This window comes from Carlito syrichta, unplaced genomic scaffold (genome assembly GCF_000164805.1).
Source record: "Carlito syrichta isolate Samal-C Ts95f unplaced genomic scaffold, Tarsius_syrichta-2.0.1 Scaffold307219, whole genome shotgun sequence".
Classification (NCBI taxonomy): Eukaryota; Metazoa; Chordata; class Mammalia; order Primates; family Tarsiidae; genus Carlito; species Carlito syrichta.
Window position 1 is genome coordinate 227,081 of NW_007251315.1, and position 23,436 is coordinate 250,516.

General features: G+C 52.9%; 1 protein-coding gene across 2 annotated transcripts in view; it reads left to right on the plus strand.

Annotated features, from left to right (window-relative positions):
- The window catches only part of SEZ6 (seizure related 6 homolog), a 51,561-nt gene that overhangs the window by 16,886 nt on the left and 11,239 nt on the right, over positions 1-23,436 (plus strand). For both annotated transcript variants that reach the window (XM_021715618.1, XM_021715619.1), the window contains exons 2-4: positions 9,044-9,712; positions 10,189-10,322; positions 20,381-20,576. In XM_021715618.1, coding sequence (XP_021571293.1) covers positions 9,364-9,712; positions 10,189-10,322; positions 20,381-20,576 — 679 coding nt within the window. In that variant the 5' untranslated portion in view covers positions 9,044-9,363. The remainder of the gene's footprint in view (positions 1-9,043; positions 9,713-10,188; positions 10,323-20,380; positions 20,577-23,436) is intronic.

Here is a 23,436-nt window from a genome sequence, read left to right on the forward strand (position 1 = left end):
TTATTTGGAGACTCTTTCAACACATTTGCCCATTTCATGATGGCATATCTGCCCCCACTGTGCTGAGTATTCAGCAGTTTTTGACTAAAAACAGCATGACTCCGGCAATCCACCCTACCTACTCACCTGATCTTGCCCCAAACGACTTTCTCTGTTTCCCCCAATGAAGAGAGTTCCCAAAGGGAAAAGTTCTACCAATGTGGAAGAGGTGAAACAAAAAACAGCAGGTGCATGAAAGGCAGCCAAATCGAGGAGTTCAAAAACTGTTTTGAGTCGTAGAATAAGCTTATTAGTAGGTGTATTGCATCACATGAAGAATGGCCGCTCCCGGTCACTGCAGCCTCGACCTGCTGGGCTCCAGCGATCCTTCCACCTCAGCCTTCCAAGCAGCTGGAATTACAGGCATGCGCTACCATGCCCAGCTGATTTTTTGATTTGTTGTAGAGATGAGGTCTCGCTGCCCAGGCGGGTCTCGAACCTAAAGGCTCAGGCAATGCACTCACCTCAGCCTCCCAAAGGTGAGGGATTGCAGGCTGAGCCACCGAGCCTGGCTTTTTTTTTTTTTGAGTTGGAGTCTCACTCTGTCGCCCAGACTGGAGTGCAGTGGCCACTCCCGGCCACTGCAGCCTCGACCTGCTGGACTCTGGCGATCCTCTCACCTCAGCCTTCCGAGTAGCCGGAATTACAGGCATGCGCTGCCATGCCCGGCTGATTTTTTTATATATTGTAGAGATGAGGTCTTGCCAAGACTTGCCAGGCAGGTCTCGAACCTGCGGACTCAGGCAATCCACTCACCTCAGCCTCCCAAAGCGTGGGATTACAGGCTGCGCCACCGAACCTGGCTAGGGGGTTCACTCTTCAGAGTAGTTGGGCCAAATGCCTTCTGAGCTCCAACACCCTGAGTCCCAGCCCTGCCCCAAGTTTGCTGTGTGACCTGGAAAAACCCTCTGACTGGGAGCGGTGGCTCAACCTGTAATCTCAGCATTTTGGGAGGCCGAGGAGAGAGGACTGCCTGAGCCCAGGGGTTGGAGACCAGCCCGGGCAAGTTGGTGAGACCTTGTTTCTACAATAAATCACAAAAACTAGCCAAGCATGATGGCATGCGTCTGTAGTTCCAGCTACTTGGAAGGTTGAGGCAGAAGGATCGCCTAAGCCCTGCAGGTCGACGCTGAGTATACCACTGCACTCTAGCCTGGGCAACAAGAGTGAGACTCCAACTAAAAAAAAAAAAAGAAAGAAAGAAAGAAAGAAAAAAGAAAAACTCTCTGGACTCAGTTTCTCTTGACTAAAAGAGGGAGGGATGAGATGTTCACAAAGACTATCAGCTCAGATTCTGGGAACCAGCCACTGCCTTGCCTGGAACCTGGCCAAGAGGACATGCCCCCATTTATATTTGCAATCCAAATTTACTGGACTGCCAGGTGCTGACCAGGAAGAGAGGGTGGTGAGAGTGTATAATGGGGATGGCCGGCAGCAGGGAAGGACGGGGTCATCTGGGGTGGGGGACCCACAAGCTAGTGCCAGCAGACACTCCCCATCAACTACCAGTTGGAGCTGTGCTGGGGCACTGCCAAGGGCTGACTGCCCATCTTCTCCCCAAAGGACCCACCCCTGCCCACCCTTGCTGGCCAGGGGCCAGGCACTTTGGGGAGCTGGATGCCTTCTCAGTGTGCAGAGAGACTGAATCTGGGCTTGGAAACTTGTTGCCCTGAACCCACCCTTCTAGCACCAGAGGCCAATATTTGTGGGTACAGAAATGGAAAGAGAGATGCCTAAGGTTGTTTCTTTGCTCACAGATACAGGCCATCCATGTGCAGGGGGGTGAGGGCATTAGGAAGCATCCCCAGGAGGTCAAGAGGAGAGCCAGGCTGGAATGATTCCCCAGAGGGGAACAGGAGCAAAACCTTGAAAGATAGGGAGGGTTTGCGGAGACTAAGAGTAGAGCTGCCATCAGCAAGAGGTCAGAATCACATGAGCATGTTGGGCAAAAAGGGGGACAGCATCTCTTCTGGCAAAGGACAGGTCCCTTGGAGTGTATCTCTGTGCCCACCCCAACAACTGCCCCTCCAGGACACCAGGACTTCCCCATCACTGCAAGTTGCAGGACTCCAGGCACAAGAGGTGTCCAAATTGGAAGGGCGGTAGGAGGCCTAGGTACTACAGCTGAAAGCCAGTGGGAGCAGTGGACAGAGCTGAGCTGTGGAGCAGCCCAGCCTCGGACTGTAGTCCCAGGCTCTACCACTTATTAGCTGTGTGACTTTGGACAAGTTATATAACCACTCTGGGACCAAGTGTCTTCATCTCTTGGGATAGTGACCCAAACCTCCCTGGAGTGAGGGGAGGATGAGAAATTACCTGTGAGGGAGCTGAGTGTGTGGTCAGTACACAATGAGCACAGAGTAAGTGAACAGCTGTTGTCACCAACCCCAGTTCCAGACCAGGAGACAAGATACATCCGTTCTGGCTCAGCCACAGCTTCTGGGCGACCTTGCAGGAGCTGCACCCCAGCTCAGGACCTCAGTTTCCTCATCTGTCTTAGGGGAGTTACATGGCCTTCCCTGTCAATACTAGGAGTCAGACCACAGCAAATCTATGTCAGATACTGGACACTGGAGGTAATTATTTCAGTAGCACATGCAATCAGAAGCCTTCAAAACTAGTTCTCAGACCTCAGGGGCCCTATGTGACCCTGCCAGCCTCCAGCTGGGGCTCCCCTGTACAGGGGGCAGGGCTGGGCCCTGTGGAACTGTCACTGTAGAGACCAGACTCTGGCTCTAGGGGGCCTAGGCACTCTGGGCTCCCTCGGGTTCTGGGCTAATAGGGATCTGCAAGGACCAGGCCCTCACTAATCCCCTATTAAAACTTGAAAGGGGCCAGGGAACCTCCAGAATAAACTCATTAACTTTTATGGGATAATAAATGGATCCCATTAAATTCTCATTCTCCCGGTGCTGGGCCAGCTTAACCTCTGGAACATAGAGGAGTGGGCTCCCTGCCTGCTGTATCCCTTAGGCTCCCCCTGTACCCACATGCTGTCACATCCCCCTCCCCCAAGCCAAGGGTTGGTGCTGACACGAGGAGGAGATCAGGCTTGAACTCATCCTGGAACTTTGGGGCCGCTCCCTTTATAGACTCCTGTGCCTGCCTCTGTGGGGTGGGAGGCTTAGACCCCAGAGGGGGAGTGCTGGCACCTCTCTAGGGGCTGCCAGAGTGACAGGCAGCACCATCTGCCCTTGCAGAGGATGAGGTGGTGACAGCCTATGTCTGTCAATAGATGAGCCCTCCCCAAACCCAGTACGTCTTCATAGATGGGGAGACAGAGGCTGGAGTGGGCAGCCCCCTGCCCAGGTCTCACAGCTAGTGAGGCATAGATTTGGGATTGGAACCCGAGGCTTTATGGCTGACTGGTACAGAAAGATCTGCAGAAACAATAGCACTTAGGGGGCAGGCCAGCTGGCCCTGAGGGGACATCATTGACTGGTACAGCAGTTCCCGCAGGCAGGGGCATTGCATAATAACTCCAGTTCTACCCACACCAGCACTATGACTCTTGGCAGCCTCCTGTGTCTCGCTGAGCTTCAGTTTCCCCATCTATAAGACAGGAACCATAACACCTACCTAGCTGGACACTAGAAGAGGGCCCCGTCCTTATGGCTTCCCCTAAACACAGGCTGAGCCCCCGCCCCCATTTAGATCTGGTGGGGGTGGGGCACATGGGCCCTCACCACCCAGCTGGGCCTTGGGAAATGGGGGGCTAGGGTAGGTGGACCTCCCAGTATGTCCCAGGCCGGAGCTGGGGGGGAGATGACCTCCTATCCCAAGAGGGGCCACAGCGGGGCGGCGCGGGCCGGGAGGCAGGAGCGGGAGAGAATCCACTGGGGAGGCATCCTGAATGGCTCATTAGTGCCGATGAAAGCCTTTTTTCATTTCGTCTAAATACTTTAAACAGGGCTCCCTCCGATGTCTATTTGCATAGCTTAAGAGCTAATGCGGGGGGAGGGCCCAAGCCGCGGTGGGGCGTCGGGCCACGCCAGGGCTAGGGGCTGCGGGAAGCTCCAGGGCCTCCGACTCGGAGGGGAGGGTGTTTCCCAGACCCAGCCCACTTGAAGGATGCAGCCCCCAGCCCTGCGGGAGGAGAACAGAGGGCAGTGGAGAGTACATCCTGTGTACTGGCACCAGGTGGACGTGGCAGGTGGAGATCATGGGGGACAATCTTGCTGGCGCCAACCAACTGTGTGCCCACGGACATGCTGGACCTTGAAGGTGGCCACCATTTGCATAGATGGTGCAGTTATATCCTTGTTTTATGGATGAGGATTCTGTCATCCTCAGGGTCACACACACTGCCACCCAACATGGAACATGGTCTCCCAGAGACCCACACACAGAGGCCAAGCCTTCCATACCCTAGAGGCCTGCCTCAGTGTTTCCCTGACAGGAGGCTGCACAACGTCTGGGTATGGCCTCTCTCTCATACCTCTGCACACTATTATATGAAGCATTCAGATTCTCACAAAACCGCTCCCAAGTGCCTGTCTTACAGCTGAGGCAGCAAAGGCTCTGAGAGGCGACTTGCCTGGGCTCACATGGCTTTTCAGTGGCAGAACTGACACTTGAACCCAGATTTGTGCGCCTCTGTGCCTGGCTCTGTGGAGCAGTGTTGTTGGGTCTCCAGTTAGGGTCCAGGCTCAGATGTGCCTTGGGCACGGGGTGGGGGCTCCCTGAGTCCTAGCCAGAAGGTGTCCTGAGGGCCTGGCTTAGCTCAGGCTGAACCCAAGTCCCAGATTCCAAAAGGTCTGGCCACAGCCCCACTTCTAACTGGCATAAGGCCTTGCATGAACAAGTCCATTCCTCTCTGGGCCCAGTCTCTTCAGCTGGCTGGCATGTTCCCTGCTGAGTAGCCCCAGTCCTTTCCCCCCATGAGGCAGGCTCCCATGGAAAAGACTTCAGGCTTTAAAGCCAGATCAACATAGGCTGAAATCCCAGCCCCACCACTGTGAATCTTTGGGCAAGATTTCACCTCACCTCTCTCAGCTTCACCTCACCTCTCTAGGCTTCAGGTTCCTTGTAAAGTAGGAGCAAGATTCCCATCTCACAAAGACACAGTGTCAATTAAATAATACAAGGTCTGGCAAAGGCCTGACACAGTAGGTGGCTGATGAGACTGGGCATCGGGGTCCCTGATATCTTCTTCTGTCCCCCTGTGTCAGTCACTGCACCCTGAACTCAGTCAGCCCAGGCAGAGAGAAGGCCCTGATCTTCTGACCACACCCCGGGAAACTAGGGGGCAGGTCACAGGGCCACAGGCCTCCAACAGGGTGTCTGGAGATGCCCTCTCCTCAGAAATGTCTTGTCTCCCAGAGATTACCTTACCCTCTCTGACAGTGGGTGGCACCCGCTGGGACCAAGTGACAGCGGATTTTGGAATCAATTTGCTCGTTTGATATGCTATCTCGATCTCATTTAACCAAGTGCTCAGTTCCCCCAGATAACACAATCAGTGCAATCGACAGTGACGGGAGGTGCCCATTAGCTCTGCTCCATTGCCCAGCACCCACCTGGCAGCCGGCGGCAAGAGCTGTGCCCGCCTTGGTCACTTCCCAAATCAGAAAATGGCTGTGAATTCCTTTTCCCACCAAAGAGTCCCAGAGTTGCCTCCCTGAGAGCCATATCTCTTGTGGGACAGTCCTGGAAGGGATCACATGAACAATGCACAAGTCCCGGGGGCTCCAGTCTATGTAATTAGAAAGGCTCCTCTTCTTCATGCCATGCTAAGATAAATCTCAGCCAACCTGGCAAAGGCTGTGTGACATCTGGGGGGTGGGCAAAGAGAATAGCCCTGTCCTGGCATATCACAGGCAGTGTCTGGACCCTCCGCCACTGATTCAGATGAAAGGCGCAGGGCACTGGTGGACCATCTGCTCTGGGGGTATGGGTCTGGCCGGCCATCTAGTTTGGACACGGTGTTATCAGTGTCTGGCACAGAATGCCAGCACACAGATGGGCTGCTTTAGTGGGCATCTCAGGAGACAGTGGTTGGTCCTGGTTTCTCAGGGCTTTGGAGTGTCCAGGCCCCTCTGACCCAGAAGAATGGAGAGCCCTCCAACCTGTACTAGTCTCCCCCACCTAATTTCCTCCCTCCTCCCATTTGTCTGACACATCAGAGCGGCTATGGTCTCCTGAACAGAACGTAGGCCATCTGCCGCTTCCTCACGCCTGCCAATCCACGGGGTGGGTGTGAGCCTGTAGAATGACAGCCCCACCACCAGACGTGCGGAGGAAGCGACCTTCTCCTTGCAAACTCTGTTATCTCGCCCTGACTGTGTTTCCCTTCAAGTCTTCATGCAGCCATTTTGAGAGCTGTAAGGATCAGAATATCCTCCCAGCTTTCTCAGAGCTGGCAAAATTCTGTATGAGCTGAATCTGGAGCCAACATCCATTGACCTTTTCTTGGCAGTTAAGGGTCTGGGGAGCCTAGTGGGCCACAAGCAGAATATGCATCATCTCTCTAGCTGTGTGGTTGAATAAACCAAAATAATCTATAGCAGAGCAATCTGCCCCTCACACTGGAGATAGCAAATAAGTTTCATCTCCCATAGCCTATCTGACTTGTAGTGGCTGCCTGAATAACTGTGTTGAGAAGGATTCTGAAGTCCCATGTGGCCTTAGCAAGAAATAATCAAAATTGATTAGCAATATCTGCCATGGATTAGGGGGTGGATGGGTAATGTTATAGAACCGAACTGGGATTCACTCGCCCCATGCTGTAAAACCAGATATCTACACTGAGGTTTTTGCGATGATAGAAAGAAACGCATTTATTTGCAGGGCAACAAGCAAGGAGAACCAGCCACATACATGCTCAAATCCTCACCTCCCTGATGGCTTGCATCAAGGGTTTTTTACAGCTTAAATTTAGACTGGGCTCGGTGGCTCAGCCTGTAATTCCAGCACTTTGAGAGGCCAAAGCAAGTGGACTGCCTGAGCCCGCGGGTTCGAGACCAGCCCAGGCAACTTGGTGAGACCTCGTCTCTACAAATCAAAAGTTAGCTGGGCATGGTAGTGCACACCTGTAGTTCCGGCTACTTGGAAGGCTGAGATGGAAGGATAGCTGGAGCCCAGCAGGTTGACTCTGGGTGGTTGTGACTGTGCCACTGCACTCTAGCCTGGGTGACAGAGTGAGACTCCAACTAAAAAAAAAAGTGTAAATTTCAGGAAAGCAGAAGCTTGAAGATTTAAGCAAATTTGTAAAACAATACATGGAGGTTACACACTGGTTTAGGTCTAAAAGGGCAGGGTATCTTGAAGCAGGGGCTTACAAGTCCTAGGTAGATTTTCTGATTTGTAATTGGTTAAGGAAGAAAATCAAGCTTTGTTTAAAAATTTGTGGTTAAACCGGGATCAGTGGCTCAGCCTGTAATGCCAGCACTTTGGAGGCTGAGGTGAGTGGACTGCCTGAGGCCGCGGGTTCGAGACACACCCGGGCAACTTGGCGAGACCTCATCTCTACAATAAATCACAATTTAGCCGGGCGTGGTAGCACATACCTGTAGTTCCAGTTACTTGGAAGGCTGAGGCGGAAGGATCGCCTGAGCCCAACAGGCTGAGGCTGCAGTGGCCAGGAGCATGCCACTACACTCCAGTTTGGGTGACAGAGTGAGAATCCAACTCAAAAAAAAAAAAAAAATCTGTGGTTAGCAAGAGGAAAAGAATGTTAACTGGCTGGAAGGGTGACTTTATTCAATCTCTCAGGAAGAAATTTGGAACAAAGAACAATGGTCAACATTCAGTTTTCACTTTCCCCTTTATCTGAGTTTCTGGGTCTGTTGCTGAAAAACAACTCAGGTTAAAATGTTATCTGTAGCCAGGCTTGGTGGCTCAGCCTGTAATCCTGCGCCTTTGGGAGGCTGAGGTGAGTGGATTGCCTGAGCCAGCAGGTTCGAAACCCGTCTGGGCAGGCGAGATGTCATCTCTACAATAAATCAAAAAATTAGCCGGACATGGTAGCGCGTGCCTGTAATTCTGGCTACTCGGAAGGCTGAGGCGGAAGGATCGCCGGAGCCCAGCAGGTCGAGGCTGCGGTGGCGGGAGCGGCCACTGCACTCCAGTCTGGGCGACAGAGTGAGACTCCAACTCAAAAAAAAAAAAAATGTTATCTGTAAGGCCGGGTGCAGTGGCTTATGCCTACAATCCCAGCACTTGTGGAGGATGAGGTGAGAGAGGATTGCCTGAGTCCACAGGTTCGAGACCAGCCTGGGCAACTTGGTGAGACCTCATCTCTACAATAAATAAAAAAATTAGCCAGGCATGGTAGCGCGTGCCTGTAGTTCCAGCTACTTGGAAGCCTGGGGCCAAAGGATCGCCTGAGCCCCAGCAGGTTGAGGCTGAGGTGGCCGGGAAGGGGATGAAAGAAATCGTTTTTCTGAGACGTGAGAGAAATGGGACATGAGGAAATCTAAAATAAAATCCCAAATATGTGATGCGTTTCCTGGGGGCTAAGAGCAGCAGGTTCACTGAGAAGAGGAAATGAACTTAAATACTCTGTAATCTCAGGCAGAAAAGTCACTGTGGTAGGAGATAGCACTCTTTGCTAAGGTTGGCATCTCAACTGGTCATGTGACTTTGAACAAGTCACTTTTTTTCTCAGGCTATTTCCTTCTTAGTAAACTAAGACTTTGTGCTGCTTTAGGGATGGCAAAATTTCTGTCATGTCAGTCTGATGTATCAGGCATGACTACCTGGAGTACTGTGTTGAGAAGGATTCTGAGGCTGAATCTGAGAACAGTAAAAAATAGTGCAATGATAGACTAGTAATGTCTGCCTCCGATGCTGGAGGAGAAAGAATATCTCCTGTGCCATCCTTGAAGTGTGTGAGATCATATCACTTCCAGCTCTAAAATTCTATAGTTCCATGATTCTCAACAATGAGCACATGCCCCAGGGTTCTGGGTCAAAAGAAAAATGGATCTCCTACTCCTGGGCTGGACGTGATGCTGCTCACTGTAGCCCGGGGAGAACCTCTGATCATCTGTTATTATTGCAGGACTCTCCTCAGAGACCCCAACCGTGGGGGAAGGGCAAGCCCCAGGCATCGAGGAGACAGAAGGGGAGCTGACAGCGGCCCCCACACCTGAGCAGCCAGAACGAGGTGTCCACTTCGTCACAACGGCCCCCACCCTGAAGCTCCTCAACCACCACCCACTGCTTGAGGAATTCCTACAAGAGGGGCTGGAGAGGGGAGAGGCAGAGCTAAGACCAGCACTGCCCTTCCAGCCTGACCCACCTACACCCTTCACTCCAAGCCCCCTTCCCCGCCTGGCCAACCAGGACAGCCGCCCTGTCTTTACCAGCCCCACTCCAGCCATGGCTGCAGCACCTACTCAGCCCCAGCCCAGGGAAGGGCCCTGGAGCCTGGAGTCAGAGTCCCCTGTGCTTCATATCACAGCTCCCCTTCCTCCAGGACCCAGCATGGCAGTGCCCACCCTAGGCCCAGGGGAGAGGCCTAGTACTACACCTCCCAACAGAGCCTGGACTCCAACCCAAGAGGGTCCTGGAGACATGGGCAGGCTATGGGCCTCAGAGGTTGTATCCCAGGCCACAGGGCTCGGGATCGAGGGGAATATTGCCACCTCTACAGCTTCTGGAGATGATGAGGAGACCACCACCACCACCACAATCATCACCACCACCATCACCACAGTCCAGCCACCAGGTCAGCTACCTGCTGGCTTGTTGATTTGAAAATGGGGGTGAGGGGAGCTATAGGGCCCCTAAAAGCCTCTATCTCTGATACTGTACCAGCCTGTCCTGCCCTTTGACACCAAGGGCCAGCCGACAGGAGGCATGTGATTGGAACAGGATAGACCTGGGTTCAAATCCTGATTCTTCCAACTGTAACACACCAGGAATTTTATTTAACATCTTATCTCATCTGTAAAATGGCAATAAAATACCTCATTGAGCTCACTGTAAGAACTGAGATAAATTTGCATATAATAGGTGCTCAATAAAAGGTGGCTCCCTTCTTTTGGGAGAATAACAACCCAAAACACAGACTTCACCACACATACAAACACATACACACACACACGTGTACACACACACACACGTGTGCACACGCACTTTAGCATTAGCTGGACCTACTTCATCAGAGCTGGGACTAGCCTTGTGTCTCCTCCTGCCTCTCAGGCCCTTGTAGCTGGAATTTCTCAGGCCCAGAGGGCTCTCTGGACTCCCCCACAGCCCCCAGCTCACCCTCTGATGTCGGCCTGGACTGTTTCTACTACATCTCCGTCTACCCTGGCTATGGCGTGGAAATCAAGGTGAGTGACCAGGACTGGGCAAGAGCAAAGCTGGGGCTGGTGTGTTATCTGAAAGGCACCTGCCATGAGGGGAGGTGGGGATGCTTAGGGACATAGGTTGTGGGGGATAAGGCCAGGGTTGGGAGATAGGCCCAAAACATGGTTGGATTCTGAATTGTGCACTCAGCAGTGGCCTAAGCTGGGAGGGGCTGTGGGAGAGGCAGGTGTGCCCATCCTCTTCCCCCAGCAGTTTGGTGGCGGGGGAAGCTCAGGAGAGCCTGCAGAGGGGGCTCAAGCCTTGGATGTGCAGGGGATTGAGTGTCAACTCTGCATCTGAATCTATGTGACTAAGTGGAGAGAATACAGGGCGGCCTGGCTGGGTGTGAGAAAACCCTGGAGCCTCATTCACTCATTTATTCATTAACTTATTCCTTCAGCAAATACTCCCTGAGAAGCTCCTCTGGGCCAGGTCCGTGCGGGTTCCTGGGAAACAGAGGTGGAGAAGGCAGACATGGCTATACTACCAGAGGGGTGACCAGAGGGAGAGTACAGCCCCAGCATCCTGTCCTCAGCCTCCCTGGGCCATCGCATCCCTCCTGTGGGATTAAGACTTTCTCTTAATCCCAGGACCTGAGCATGCATGTCCTCACAGATGTCCCATAGACTTCTCAACATCCACAAACCCAAATCTTCTTTTTTGCTCCCCCCCCCCACTTTGCCATCCCCTCCTGTCCAGGTCAGAAACCTGGAGCTGGACTACCAGGGTGCAATGTGGATGACATCCCTGGAGCTGTGCAACTTGGGGTCACCTTGACCCTTTCCTCTCTCTCTTCCCCCCATCCTACCAACTCATCTCCAGATTCTCTCATGACACTCCCCAAAACTCTCAAATCTGCCTGCTTCACTCCCTCCATCCCCACAACCACACGTGGTCCAGCCCCCTTCAACCCTTCCCCTGATGATGCAGGGGCTGCTCACTGGTCACCTCACCCACACTTGTGCCCTACTGCCTGTCTCCACCTACACTATAGTCATTTTTGTCAAATGAAATCAATCCTCCCCCCACGCCTCCCCCAGGAGCCCTGAATCAAGGCCAGTCCCTCTGGGTCCATCTCCTTATTCTCTCCTGCCCCATTGCTCTGAACAGCATGCAGCTAACTGTTCGGGCCAAGCCTTCTTTCCCCACAAGCCCTATTGCACACACCGATCCCTCTGCAACAGTCGTCCCACAACCCCCTCCCTTCAGACTCAACCCTGGCATCATCTTCTCTGGGAATTCTCTCTGGATCCCCAAAGCCTGAGGCACTCCCTGTCTTAACACTCTGCCTTCTATCGATCTGTTTATAGTCGTCCACCTCCCCAGCCAGACTGTGAGCTCCTTGAGGGTGCCTTGTAGTACAGGGCTGACTGAATGACTGGACAAAGGAATGGAGGAAGGAAGGGATGAGGTGCCTTTTGACCTGGATCTTGGAGATTGCTGGGTGGGGGGAGACGTTCAGCTCAGTTGAGGGAATCAGGCAGGGACTGAGGAGTGTGTATCCCTGCTCCTCGCTCCCGGCTTCCTCACCTGCTTTCCACCACTTCCCATTCCTGCCTGCCCCTGGATCTGGGCCTGAAGCCAGCTATACCTGTCCTGGGCAGTGCCTCCAGCCCACCCCTGGTAGGCCCCTCCCCTTCTTTCTGCAACTGTCTGCTCCTGCTCTGCCAAGCCCTGTGCCCCTCACTCTGGGCTGACTGGGAGGGTAATTAGGAACAGCCACCCCCTCTCTCAAGCCATTAGCACTCAGCACCGCTTAATTAAGGTAATTAATGTAAAATCATCACCTAATGAGAGGTGGCACTGGCTGTGGCTCACTGGGTGGAAGGCGCCAGCCGCAGGTGTGGGGAAGGGGGTGGGAGGGGGCAGATGCCAGACTGGGTCCCCACTGCAGGCCTGGGAGGCTTTCCCTGTCCCCCCAAGCCTGCCGCCCCCACTGCAGTCCACTCGACCAGGCTGGGCTCAGCCCTGGCACCCTCCACCATGGAGCAAGATGGCTGGCTCTGCCTGCCCCTGCTCTGGCCCAGGTACAAGCCCCACCCTGGATGCCCACCCCCGCACACAAGCCCTGTGTCTGTTGTCTGGTGCTGCCACTTTTTTTTTTCATCAGAATGCAAAAGCCGTTACCAGGCAACCTTGAGACGAAGACCTGCCACAGGCCTGGATTGCTGTCAGGAAACATGGCAGATGCCAGCCCACCCTCCACCTCAGCACCATGGGGGCAGAGTGCTTGGGGACACTGTTGACCCTGGTGGCCTGGGATAGAGTCTGAGGCCATGGGGTTGGGGACACAGGGTGGCCAGAGTTGGGTAAACACCTGATTTTAAGGAGCAAGAGACAGAATCAGCCAGGACAGAAGCAGGATTTAAGGTTCTTCTCCTCCCAGGGCCAGTTCCTGCAACTTCCACTCCCATCCAGGCCTCCTGGCCACACCACACAGGCCACTGGGGACCTGAAGAATTACTAACACTGCAGACCAATACCCACTGAGGCCCAAGCAAGGAAAGGGAATAGCCTAAAGTGATTCAGTTAACCACTTAATTAATGGGTTTTGATAAATGAATTTGTTCTACAAGCATAAATCGAGCACTTACTCTTGAGTCAGGCTCTGTGCTGGACACTGGGAACACAGACTTCATGGTCAGTGAGGAAGACAGAAGTTATAAACAGTGACACAGAATGCTCAGTACCGGTAGGGACGGGGATGGGACACAGAGGCTCTGTGGGAATTCTAGGACAGGCACACCACACCAGCCTGAGGGTCAGGGAAGGCTTTCTGGAGGTGATGACACTTGCTCTGAAGCATGAGAGGATGAGAAGCTAGCACCCAGGCCCAGGTTGGGCAACAGCAGGTGTGGCAACCCGTTGAAGGCTGTCCTGGCTGTTTTGGAAAAGTGACTGTTGCATAGAAGCAGGGGGTGAGGATAAGGGCTTCTGGATCACACTCTTGTCAGAGGCTTGGCCTGAGAGCAATGCCCTCCTGCCCAGGCTGACAGTTGGCCAGGTCATACTATACATTGGGGATGGCAGGGGTGGGCAGCTGGAAGGCTTTGACTGCTGCTCATGGTGACTCAAGCTTGAGGAGAAGACACTGCCTGTGCCTTCTCCCCATCATGGAGAACTTCCCACCTGCCCAGGATCACTCAGAGTAGATTGGTGTAACAAATTCTGGACAAGGGGATGGGAGGAGCCTTGGAGGAAAACACTATCTTAAGAATCCACAAGGCTGAGGTGAGTGGATTGCCCGAGCCCGTGGGTGCGAGACCCGCCTGGGCAACTTGGTGAGACCTCGTCTCTACAATAAATAAAAAATTAGCCGGGCATGGTAGTGCGCGCCTGTAGTTCCAGCTACGTGGAAGGTTGAGGCGGAAGGATCGCCTGAGCCCAACAGGTCAAGGCTGCAGTGGCCAGAAGCGGCCACTGCACTCCAGTCTGGGTGACAGAGTGAGACCCCAACTCAAAAAGAATCCACAAATTACACCTCTGAGCAAGTCAGCCAGACGCCATGCGGATCCCCTCTCACGTGACTACAGTCCTTACCTAAATCTGGGACCTTGAGCAAGACTCTCTCAACCCCCTTTTTTGAGGAACAGCCTCAGGATTACCAGAATCCCTAGCAGATCTATTCCCCATGGCTTGGATCACTGCCCCTCATAAGCTGCTTCACCCCCTGCCTCCCATCTCCCTTCCTGGTGCTGCAGCTATTTGTGCCCTCTGAGGTCAAGGGTCTGAGCCACCTACAGGGAGGAGGCCAGGTCAGGCCTTCCATAACCAAAGGAGGCTTGCCTGCTTTAGCCAGGGCTTGGGCATTGGGCTAGAAGTCCAGAGAAGCCCCTTCAAGATGAGTGGGCATGAGCCTCTATGGCCCATGTGAGTCCCATCCTTTCCTCGGGCAGCCAGTCTCCCCCTGAGGGCTCCAGGTCTTTCTGGGCTAGCGCCTGCCTCTCTCTATACTTGGCATTCCAAGAGCCTTCCCACTGCCAGCTTCCATCTTGGCTTGGCTGCTCTCTGTACCATCTGGAGCCTGGGCACAGCTGCCCACAGTCCCTGTTCTCATGCCTCAGGGGGGTTCTTTGGCACACAGCACTCCCATGCCAGGCCAGCTGTCAGTTTGATAACCAGAACACCCTGCCCTTCTAAGCCAGGTCAGGATCAGACCTGATGTGGGCACCAGGAAAAGGATGATGGGTTGATGGGGTGGGATTTCTGGGCAATGTCCTACTTCCTGGCTTCAGAAAGGCCCATCTGAGGAAGGTGACAGGAGTGCAGCCATGTCTGGTCCCGTAGATTCAGGCCTCTCTCCCCATTCCTAAAAAAACCTTATTCTATGAGGTTTTATGGAGTGAGTTCAAAAGGGCACAGAGGCTGTCATGTAGGACTGGGGTTTGAGTCATGGCTCTGAAGCCCACCTCCTCATGACTAGGATAAACCCCTGGTCTTCTCTGCACCTTAGTTTCTCTCTATGTAAAAGAAAATTGATTCCAGTGATGCACAAAGCCCTCCCAGTCAGTCCCTTTAAGCGTGGCTCCTCTGGGGTCAGGAAACTCCCTCACAGACCTGACTGAGCAGTGGCACTACTTGTTGGCCCTGCTTCTTGCTTCCCAGCAGCTGCAGAGCCTGGGCCAGGGAGAGAGTAGCTCCCACGTTCAGTACCTCCCAGGCAGAGCCCTGGCAGACCTGAGGGTGAGGTGGGTCAATAGCCAGCTATCACCATGGCAAACGCTGAGGTTTCACCAGGGTGGGGCCAGGTCTCCCAAGAAAGGAAAAGAGGATCACTAGTACTGTGCCCTTCTGTGCTAAGCCCCTTACAGACAGGATCTACCTCAATCCTTACAACCCCATGAGGTGGTTATGTAATCCCTACTGTACAAGCAAAATTGGGGTTCTGAGGGGTCATGTGACTTGCCCTAGGATCCTCAACTAGTTGATGATAGAGCCAGAGTTTGATCTCAGGACTCAAGAGCCCCTGTTCTGCCCCTGGCCCAAAAGATTGGTGTGGGTGTGGTACGGGGCAAATACAGGCAGGGATAGGTGCCTGTCCAGGCTCTGTCCCAGACCTCCTTTCTCATTCAGCCCTGCCTGATCCTGTAGGGCACCCCCCTGAAATTCTCCCAGTTGTGGGGAAGGGCCTGGGATGCTGTGCATGAAGACAGAGCCCTGGACCAGGAATCAGGAATCCCAGCCTAGAGTCCTGGCCTGGCCTTGGACTCACTGTGTGACCAACAAAGATCTGTCAACTCCTCTGATTACAAAGTTCCCTTATCTATAAAGTAGAGGAAAACACAGCCTGCCCTGCCTCCCTTATTGAGGTTTTGTGAGATCTGAGAGGACAATGAGTGTGAAAGAGCTTTGATAACTGTAAGGGGTCTTGTGAGAAAATTGTGATTATTCTACAGTTAGCATGAGGGGCACAGTAAATGAGGGCATGCACGTCTCAGGACACGTGTTTGAAGGGGCTATGTGCTTGCAAGTCCTATGTTGGAGCACACACACGGGGGGCTGGTGACCAAGAGAGTTCTAGAGGTGCTATGGCCAGCATGTAGAGGTGGGCATTCAGGTACCGGGCATGAAGATCGCACATGAGAGCCATCCTTGGGCTCATTTGCCTTTGCTGGGCTGCACTGGTGCAAATATGTGCAAAAACCATCACCATCTCGCCTATGGGTCATACCATGAGGGCATGTGCTAGAGGCCTGACTGGCAGCTTCCATGAGGACAGACAGACCAGACAAGACTGATGATTTGGGGAGTGGCAGAAGGCAACCTGAATCTTCCCACCTTCCATCCAGGAAGGGGCCAGCCCTCACAAAGTGGCTATATTCATTTCTTGAACTGACCACATGGTCTGCTGGAAGCAGGGCAGTGTTAGCCTAGGATCCTGTGGGAATTGTCCTCAGCTCTGTCTGCTTCTGTCTTCCCCCTGCCTGGCCCCCAGGTCCCCTCCTGTCACTGGCTATGGGTATGGAAGACAGTCCTCATGAGCAGAGCTGATATTTCAATCTGTCTCCCAGGTTCTTCAGATGCCTGCAAATTGCATCAAGACTTCATCACCCCCCTTGTCCAACACCCAGCGCTGTCTGGCCCCTGTCAGCCTGGCCCTCAAACAAGTGACAAATTACCTTCTAGCTACTGCAGCAGGCCCGCAAGTGGGTGCTTGAAACCCAGGGGACCAGAGCTCCACAGATAGCCTCTGGCTGAGAACAAGGATTCTTCTGGATAGGAGCCACTCCATTCCACACTCTCATCCCAACCCTCACCACCAGGGTGGGCTGGGAGCCAGGCCAGCTTGAAGGGGACCAGAGGTCTCAGCTCCCAGTTTTCTCAGCTTTACAGACTCTTAGGAAGAAGTATGACTGGTGGGAACTCAAATCCCAATGTCTTAAAAGCCAGCCATTAGCCGGGCGTGGTAGTGCGCACCTGTAGTTCCAGTTATTTGGAAGGCTGAGGCGTAAGGATCGCCGGAGCCCAGCAGGTCGAGGCTGCGGTGGCTGGGAGCGGCCACTGCACTCCAGTCTGGGCAACAGAGTGAGACTCCAACTAAAAAAAAAAAAGAAAAAAAAACCCAGCCAAGGCAAGACCCACCTCCTTGCTAAACCTGGGGGCCCTGGAGCCTGGGAATACAGGTGTCTAGAAGTCTATTTCTGCAGGTGATAATCGCATGCAGTTGGAAAGGGAGGGAGGTGCCTCTGTCTACAGCAAGGCAAGACTCTGGTTAACACACACCTGTGTGACCTTTTGCAAGTTCCCTAGCATCTTTGAGCCTCTGTTTACTTATGGGGATTTTACTACCTACCTTACAGAATTGTGGTGAGGATGAAATAAGACATGTAGAGCACCAGTACAAGGCTTGACACATTGTAGGTGCTCCACGATGGTAACTGTGGCTGGGCTGCTGCTGCTGCTGCTGCTGCTGTTTTTGTCTGATCCTGGCAAAGCAGCGAGATGAGGAACAGGAAGTTAGAGATCAAGCTAGAGTTATAGGGGGAACCAGGAAGGAACACAAAATTAATTTCTACTTCTCTGCCTTTGCTTTTTAGTCATTTCCCTGCAAAGAATATCCTGCCTTCCTCCTCCTCTCTGTGCTCCCCTCCCCAAGGCACTCAGAGACCCACCTGCTCCACACGATTTCCCTGAGCCTCCAAGTCCTTCCCTCTTCCCTTGAGGATTCCTGCTGCACACATTCAGTGCCACTTAAGGCAGAATTATATGCTGCCTGGCATCTCTCAATAATTACAGATTCCACGTGTGTGAGTCTTGTTTTCCCAACTCTAGCATCACAGAATCTCCAAGTTTGAAGGGACCTCATCCAGCCTCCGCTTGCCGCAGGAATTCCCTGAGGAGTGTCCCCAGCAGATGGTCAGGCAGCCTCCACCCAAACATGCCTGGGTGGGGAGCTCTTCACTGGGCTCTGCCTCTGTCCCCAGCACCCTGCCTTGAGCCTTCCATTCAGCCCAAAAACCCACCAGGTCTTTCCTTTCAGGCAGGCATAGGGACCCCTCCCTGTCCAGCTGTCCCTTCTCGAGTGCCCACAGCCTGAGGAGCCCAGAGCCTGGAAGCCGCTGTTTCCTCAAACCTGGCTGGGGTCAGCATCCTCTGTGCTCCTCTGCTCACAGGCATTAGTGAGGAATGTATCTCCTGTGGCCCACACACTTACTCTCACCACACATTTTATTTTTTGAGACTGAGCAGTGAAGAGGATATCATCACCCAAAATGCCATCCCTGGCTTTTTTTTTTTTTTTTTTTTAGTAGGAGTCTCACTCTGTCGCCCAGGCTGGAGTGCAGTGACATACTCACAGCCACTGTAGCCTCGACCTGCTGGGCTCCGGCGATCCTTCCACCTCAGCCTTCCAAGTAGCTGGAACTACAGGCATGCATCACCACGCCCTGCTAATTTTTTTGGTTTACTGTGGAGACAAGGTCTTGTCAAGTTGCCCAGGCTGGTCTCGACCTCCTGGGCTCAGGCAATCCTCTCGCCTTTGCCTCCCAAAGTGCTGGGATTACAGGTGTGAGCCACTGCATCCAGCTACCCCAGGCTTTAATAGAAAGATGGGAAGGGGACCTAGTGGGAAGAGTCTGAAGCAGAGGAACTAAGTGTCCTGGCCTGGGAGGCAGAAGATGTGGCCCTGAGATCTGAAAAGACAAAAAGCTTCACCAGGAGAGGAAGGAAGGAAGGCATTTTCTGTGCAGAGTCCCATATGCAAAATACCCAGAGGGGTGGAAGTGAGGGGTGGGCTGTGGCTGCAGTGCAGGTAAGTGAGGCTGGCAGAACCACTGAGCCAACTGTGAGCTGGGATGTTTGGAGCTTGTCCTCTGGGCAATCTGAAAAGTCATCAGCGGAGTTTGGGTAGGAGAGAGACGTTATCTTGTCTGAGGCAAGCAGGGCCCAGGAGATGAGCTGGGTATGGGAGGGGTGAAACAGATGGTTAGAAGGCCATTCTCAGGTGAGAATCAAGGGGCAGGAGTGATCAGAGCCAGGACAGTGACAAAAGGGTAGAGAGGAGAAACCAGTTGGAATATTTGGGAAATAAGATTGGGAAGGATTTGGTGACTCATTGGATGCCCTTTAACCAACCCAGGTGGTTAGCCCTTAAAGATTCTGCCTCAGAGGAACATGGTAGGGACCTTGTAGACCATGTAGGCCAGTGCTTTTGAACTGTCTGGGGATCTTGTTAAGATGCAGAGTATGAATTAGTAGATCTGAGGTGGGGGCTGATATTCTGCAATTCTTACAAGTTCCCAGGTGATGCTGATGCTGCTGGTGCAGGGACCACATTTTGAGTAGCAAAAACCTACACTAGGCCATTTTATAAAATGAGGAAATAGGAACACAGATAGACAGCAAATTTGTCCAAGGTCACATGATGAGAAAGAGGTCCCAGATGTCTGTCCTCCCAATCCAATGCTTCTGTTACCAACCATGCTGCCACTTCTGGGCAGAGTCTGTCCTTGTCCAATCCTTGTTTGACTGAATGGAGGCATGGAGCCCAGAAGGATGCTCCAGGGACTGAGGGTCAGAAGTTCAGAATGGTGGCAGAGGGGCCTGTGATAGCCAGAGGAAAGAATTGGGGAAAGAGGCCCAGAGAAGAGAGAATAAAATCATGGCTGACATATGCAGGGGCATGGTGTAAGGCCAAGCCGACAGCCAGCAGGGGCCATGTTGGGCAGGGCCTTGAGGGCTAAGCAGGGAGTTTGGACTAGATGCTATGGGTTCCATGGACTCAATGGGGAGCCCCTCGAGGATCTAAACAAGGAAGCATCATGACTAGCAACAGGTCTGAGACTATAAACTGGCTACAGTTCAGATAATAGTGATGTGGAGGGAGGAGTGGACTGAGCCCTACAGGCAGGGCGGCCAGCCAGGAGGCTGCTGCAGTGATTGAGGTGGCAATAACAGTGATAAGCTGGGAAAGTGGCAGTGGGCATGGAGAGCAGTGAACAGGTTCGAGGTCCACTTGACAGGACTAAGTGACTGATTGGATGTGGGGTATGAGGGAGAAGACAAGATGCCAGTTTCTGACTTGGGCACCCAGTAGGTAGTGAGATCATTTCCAGGGGAGCAGGTGATTGGGGGAAGAGGGTGGCTTATTATGAGGCAGGCTGGATGTGAGGAGCTTGTGAGGCATCCATCAGGGATGTCCAGGGAAAGCTGGGCACATGAAGCTGATGCTTGAGACCTCACATTGCTGTCAGGCCCTCAGACACTATCTAGTACAACACACCTACCCCATCCCTACTTTACTGTTGAGAAAACCGAGTCCAGGCAGGGAAAAGGACAGGAAGCATCTGGTGTCCTTGAAAAGCTCTAGAGACAGAAAGACGTGCTTACAAGTTCTAGTACTGCTAAAAATCTCTATGTGACCTTGGATAGTTTACTTAATATCTCTGAACTTCAGGTTCCATCTCACAGAGTTACTGAGAAGTGCCCAGTGCAGGGCCTGGGGCTCAGATGCCCAAGTGGCATTGAGGTTTGGCCTGTTAGGCACTTAAGCAGCAGGAGGAAGTCTGACTGCTCTGCTTTGCTCTCACTATTCCACCGGCAGGTCCAAAACATCAGCCTTCGGGAAGGGGAGACAGTGACCATCGAGGGACTGGGGGGTCCTGACCCACTGCCCCTGGCCAACCAGTCTTTCCTGCTTCGGGGCCAAGTTATCCGCAGCCCCACCCACCAAGCAGCCCTGAGGTTCCAGAGCCTCCCGCCACCTGCTGGGCCTGGTACCTTCCATTTCCACTACCAAGGTAAGGCCTAAGCAACTGAGGGAGGAACTACCCAAGACTGGCTGCCCTCCTGGGGGTCAATGGTACAATTACAGCCTGTGGGGAAAAGGGAGGGACTAGTAACATACAGCACAAGTGCCCAGTGAAGCTCTGTACAATTGGAGAAAAGTATCATTCATTTGGCACCTTCAGGACCTTCCCTCCTCCACCCACCACCCTGTAGAGAGCTGGTCTTGACTCAGGATCAAGTAGCCTCCAGGTGTGCTCACTGTCACTCATTATTCAGTAAACTTTTCCTGGGCACCTACTTTTACTGGCAATGTCAAAATGAACCAAGCCCTCAAGGAATTCAGACTCTCAGAATGAGGCAGACATTTAAACAGGCAATAACAACAGAAACCCTCCTCAAGTGCAAGGGCATCAAGGTCAAAGGGGCTCGACAATGTCTATCTGGAGGTATTTAGCTGCCAGCTTGGTCTTTGGGAACTGCGTCCCGCACCCTAAACCTGGCCCATGCCCCAGTCGGCTCAGGACACCTCCGGAAATAGGAGAGTGGCATGGTGTAACGGGAAAAATCACAGACTCAGGAGATGGGTAGACCTGTGCTTGAATCTCCTCACTGGCTGTTGACCTTGGACAGGCCATTTGACCTCTGACCTTCCTTTTCCTCTGCTATAAAATGAGACTAAAACACCTGCCTCACAAAGTCATGGTTGGGATTAAACAAAATGGTGATGTCAATTGCTGAGAATGTGCTCCATTACGGAAACTAAAACTAGTATTAAATGGAAACTAAAACTAGTATTAAATGGCTCGCAGGATGGGAAAGGGAGGAAAAGGAGCTCAGGACTAGGCTGCTCTCCTATCAGCATCACTCCTGCCCATCTCCCTCCCCGGGCTCAAAGTCAGCTTGATCCTCTGCAGGGATTAACTACTTCAGATTAGGGAGAACTAATAGGGAATAATTGGTGTGAACAAGCATGGCATTGTCTTGCATTGTCATGGACCACTTCTGCAGCCCTGCAGGGGACCACAGCCTGGCTGAAGGGCATGCACTCTGGAGATGGGGTTGCTTGGAACCCCACCTAAGAAGCACTCACCCCATCCTGGTCTCTCCACCCAAACTAGGGAGCAAGAAACCTGACAGTGGGCAGGGGCTATATAGGGGCTTGGCAGAGGCAAGAGGCCAGCTGAGGCAAGGGTGAAATGCCTAGGCAGTCCAGCTAGCCTCCCTAATGGCTCATCAATCCTTCTTGGTAGCAGGCATAATTTCACGCCATGGTAACCTTCTCTCTTGCTGCAAATTCCTTTGCACAAAATTCTGCACTTTCTCTCTGTCGGACCAGACAAAGGTGGCTGAATGGCAATGAGTTGGAGGCCCAGCAAGGGGGAGCCAACCCCAAGGAAGGGCTGGGAGAGCTGGCCTCACCCTGCCTCCTCCTCAGCTCCCAGAATCCCTCCCTCCTCAGCCCAGTTTTTGTCAATGATCAGCTCTTTCCTTAATGAGTGTAATTCCCCTAATTATAGGCTGTAATTAGCCCTGATCCCAGAGATGGGAACAGGAGGAGCGTGTGCTCACACGCGCGTCTCTGTGGGCTAGAGAAAGAGGGTGCCAGAAGAGGGGGTGAGGGGCCTTGTACTCAGGCCTGTGTTGGAGCTGCCCAAGCTGATGTTGGAAACCACAGATAGCCCCTCACTAGAACTTCACTGCAGGATCAAATTACAACTCCCCTCCTACAGCCTCAAGTAGGGTGGGGAGGGAGAGGACCCTGACAGGCATCCCCCTCCTCCATCCTGAGCATTGCTGGCACTGAACTTGGCCCCAGAAACAGACTCCAGTGAGAAAATAACTCGACAGATTGCAGTGGTGCGGGCTCCCCGGGAATGGTTGTCATGGCAACAGGAGGAAGCTCATTCTGGGACGTGGCACTTTACCTACTATGGAGTCTGGGGGCTTCATTGTCTGCCCCCGGCCTCATGCCCTCACCTCATCCCGGCCCAGTTTTCTCATCTGTGAAATGAAGGCCCTGCCTTACCAGAGCTGTGATGAGAACTCAAGGGAAGGATGTAAGTACAAGTAACCTCCCTGAGCATCAGTTAGTCCTGCAACCCCCTCCACTCTGGGTTTAGTGCCTCACACCCTTTCCCCAACCCATCCTGGCATGAGATCTCTTCTCAGGTTATCTGAATGTCTGCCCACGACAACCCACCAAGAGCAGCCTTGTCTGTTACTCTCAGGTTTCTCTGACCCCCCCGAAACCCAGGTTTCTGCTTCAACTGGGGAAGCAGGTAGGGGAGGGAAATGGAAAGCAAGTGGACTCCAGAGCCAGGAGCTTCAAGTTCCTCCTCCACCACTTACTTCCTGTGTGATGAGGGCACACTGTCTCTCTGAACCTTGGTTTTTCTCATCTGAAGATGGGTTAATAACCCCTACCTCGCCTACCTTCCTCTCAAGCATATTGTAGACATCAAGTAAGAAGAATGTCTTCACATTTTAGAACCTGGAAGGTGCGTGCAGATGTGAGGTGCTATGATTAATTAGGATTACAAACAGTAACAGCAGGCTGGTGTATTAGGTATTTGTTCTGTGCCAGGAACTGCACATATGTCCTCTTACTTAACCTCCGCGACATTGGATACAATACTGAAAATGTGTGGGTAAGGAAACTGGTGCAGAGAATTTAGGTAACTTGCCCAAGGTAGCACAGCAAGTGGGGATACCCTTATCAAACCCAGGCAGTCTGACCCCAGAGTTCATCTGCTAAGCACTGCCCTGTACTGCCTGTCAGTCACAATTAGCCACTCATGAGCTATTCATTCTCTCAAGAGTCCTGTGAGAGACAGAAGAGTAGAGATCATCTTCCTATGTCCACAAACTCAG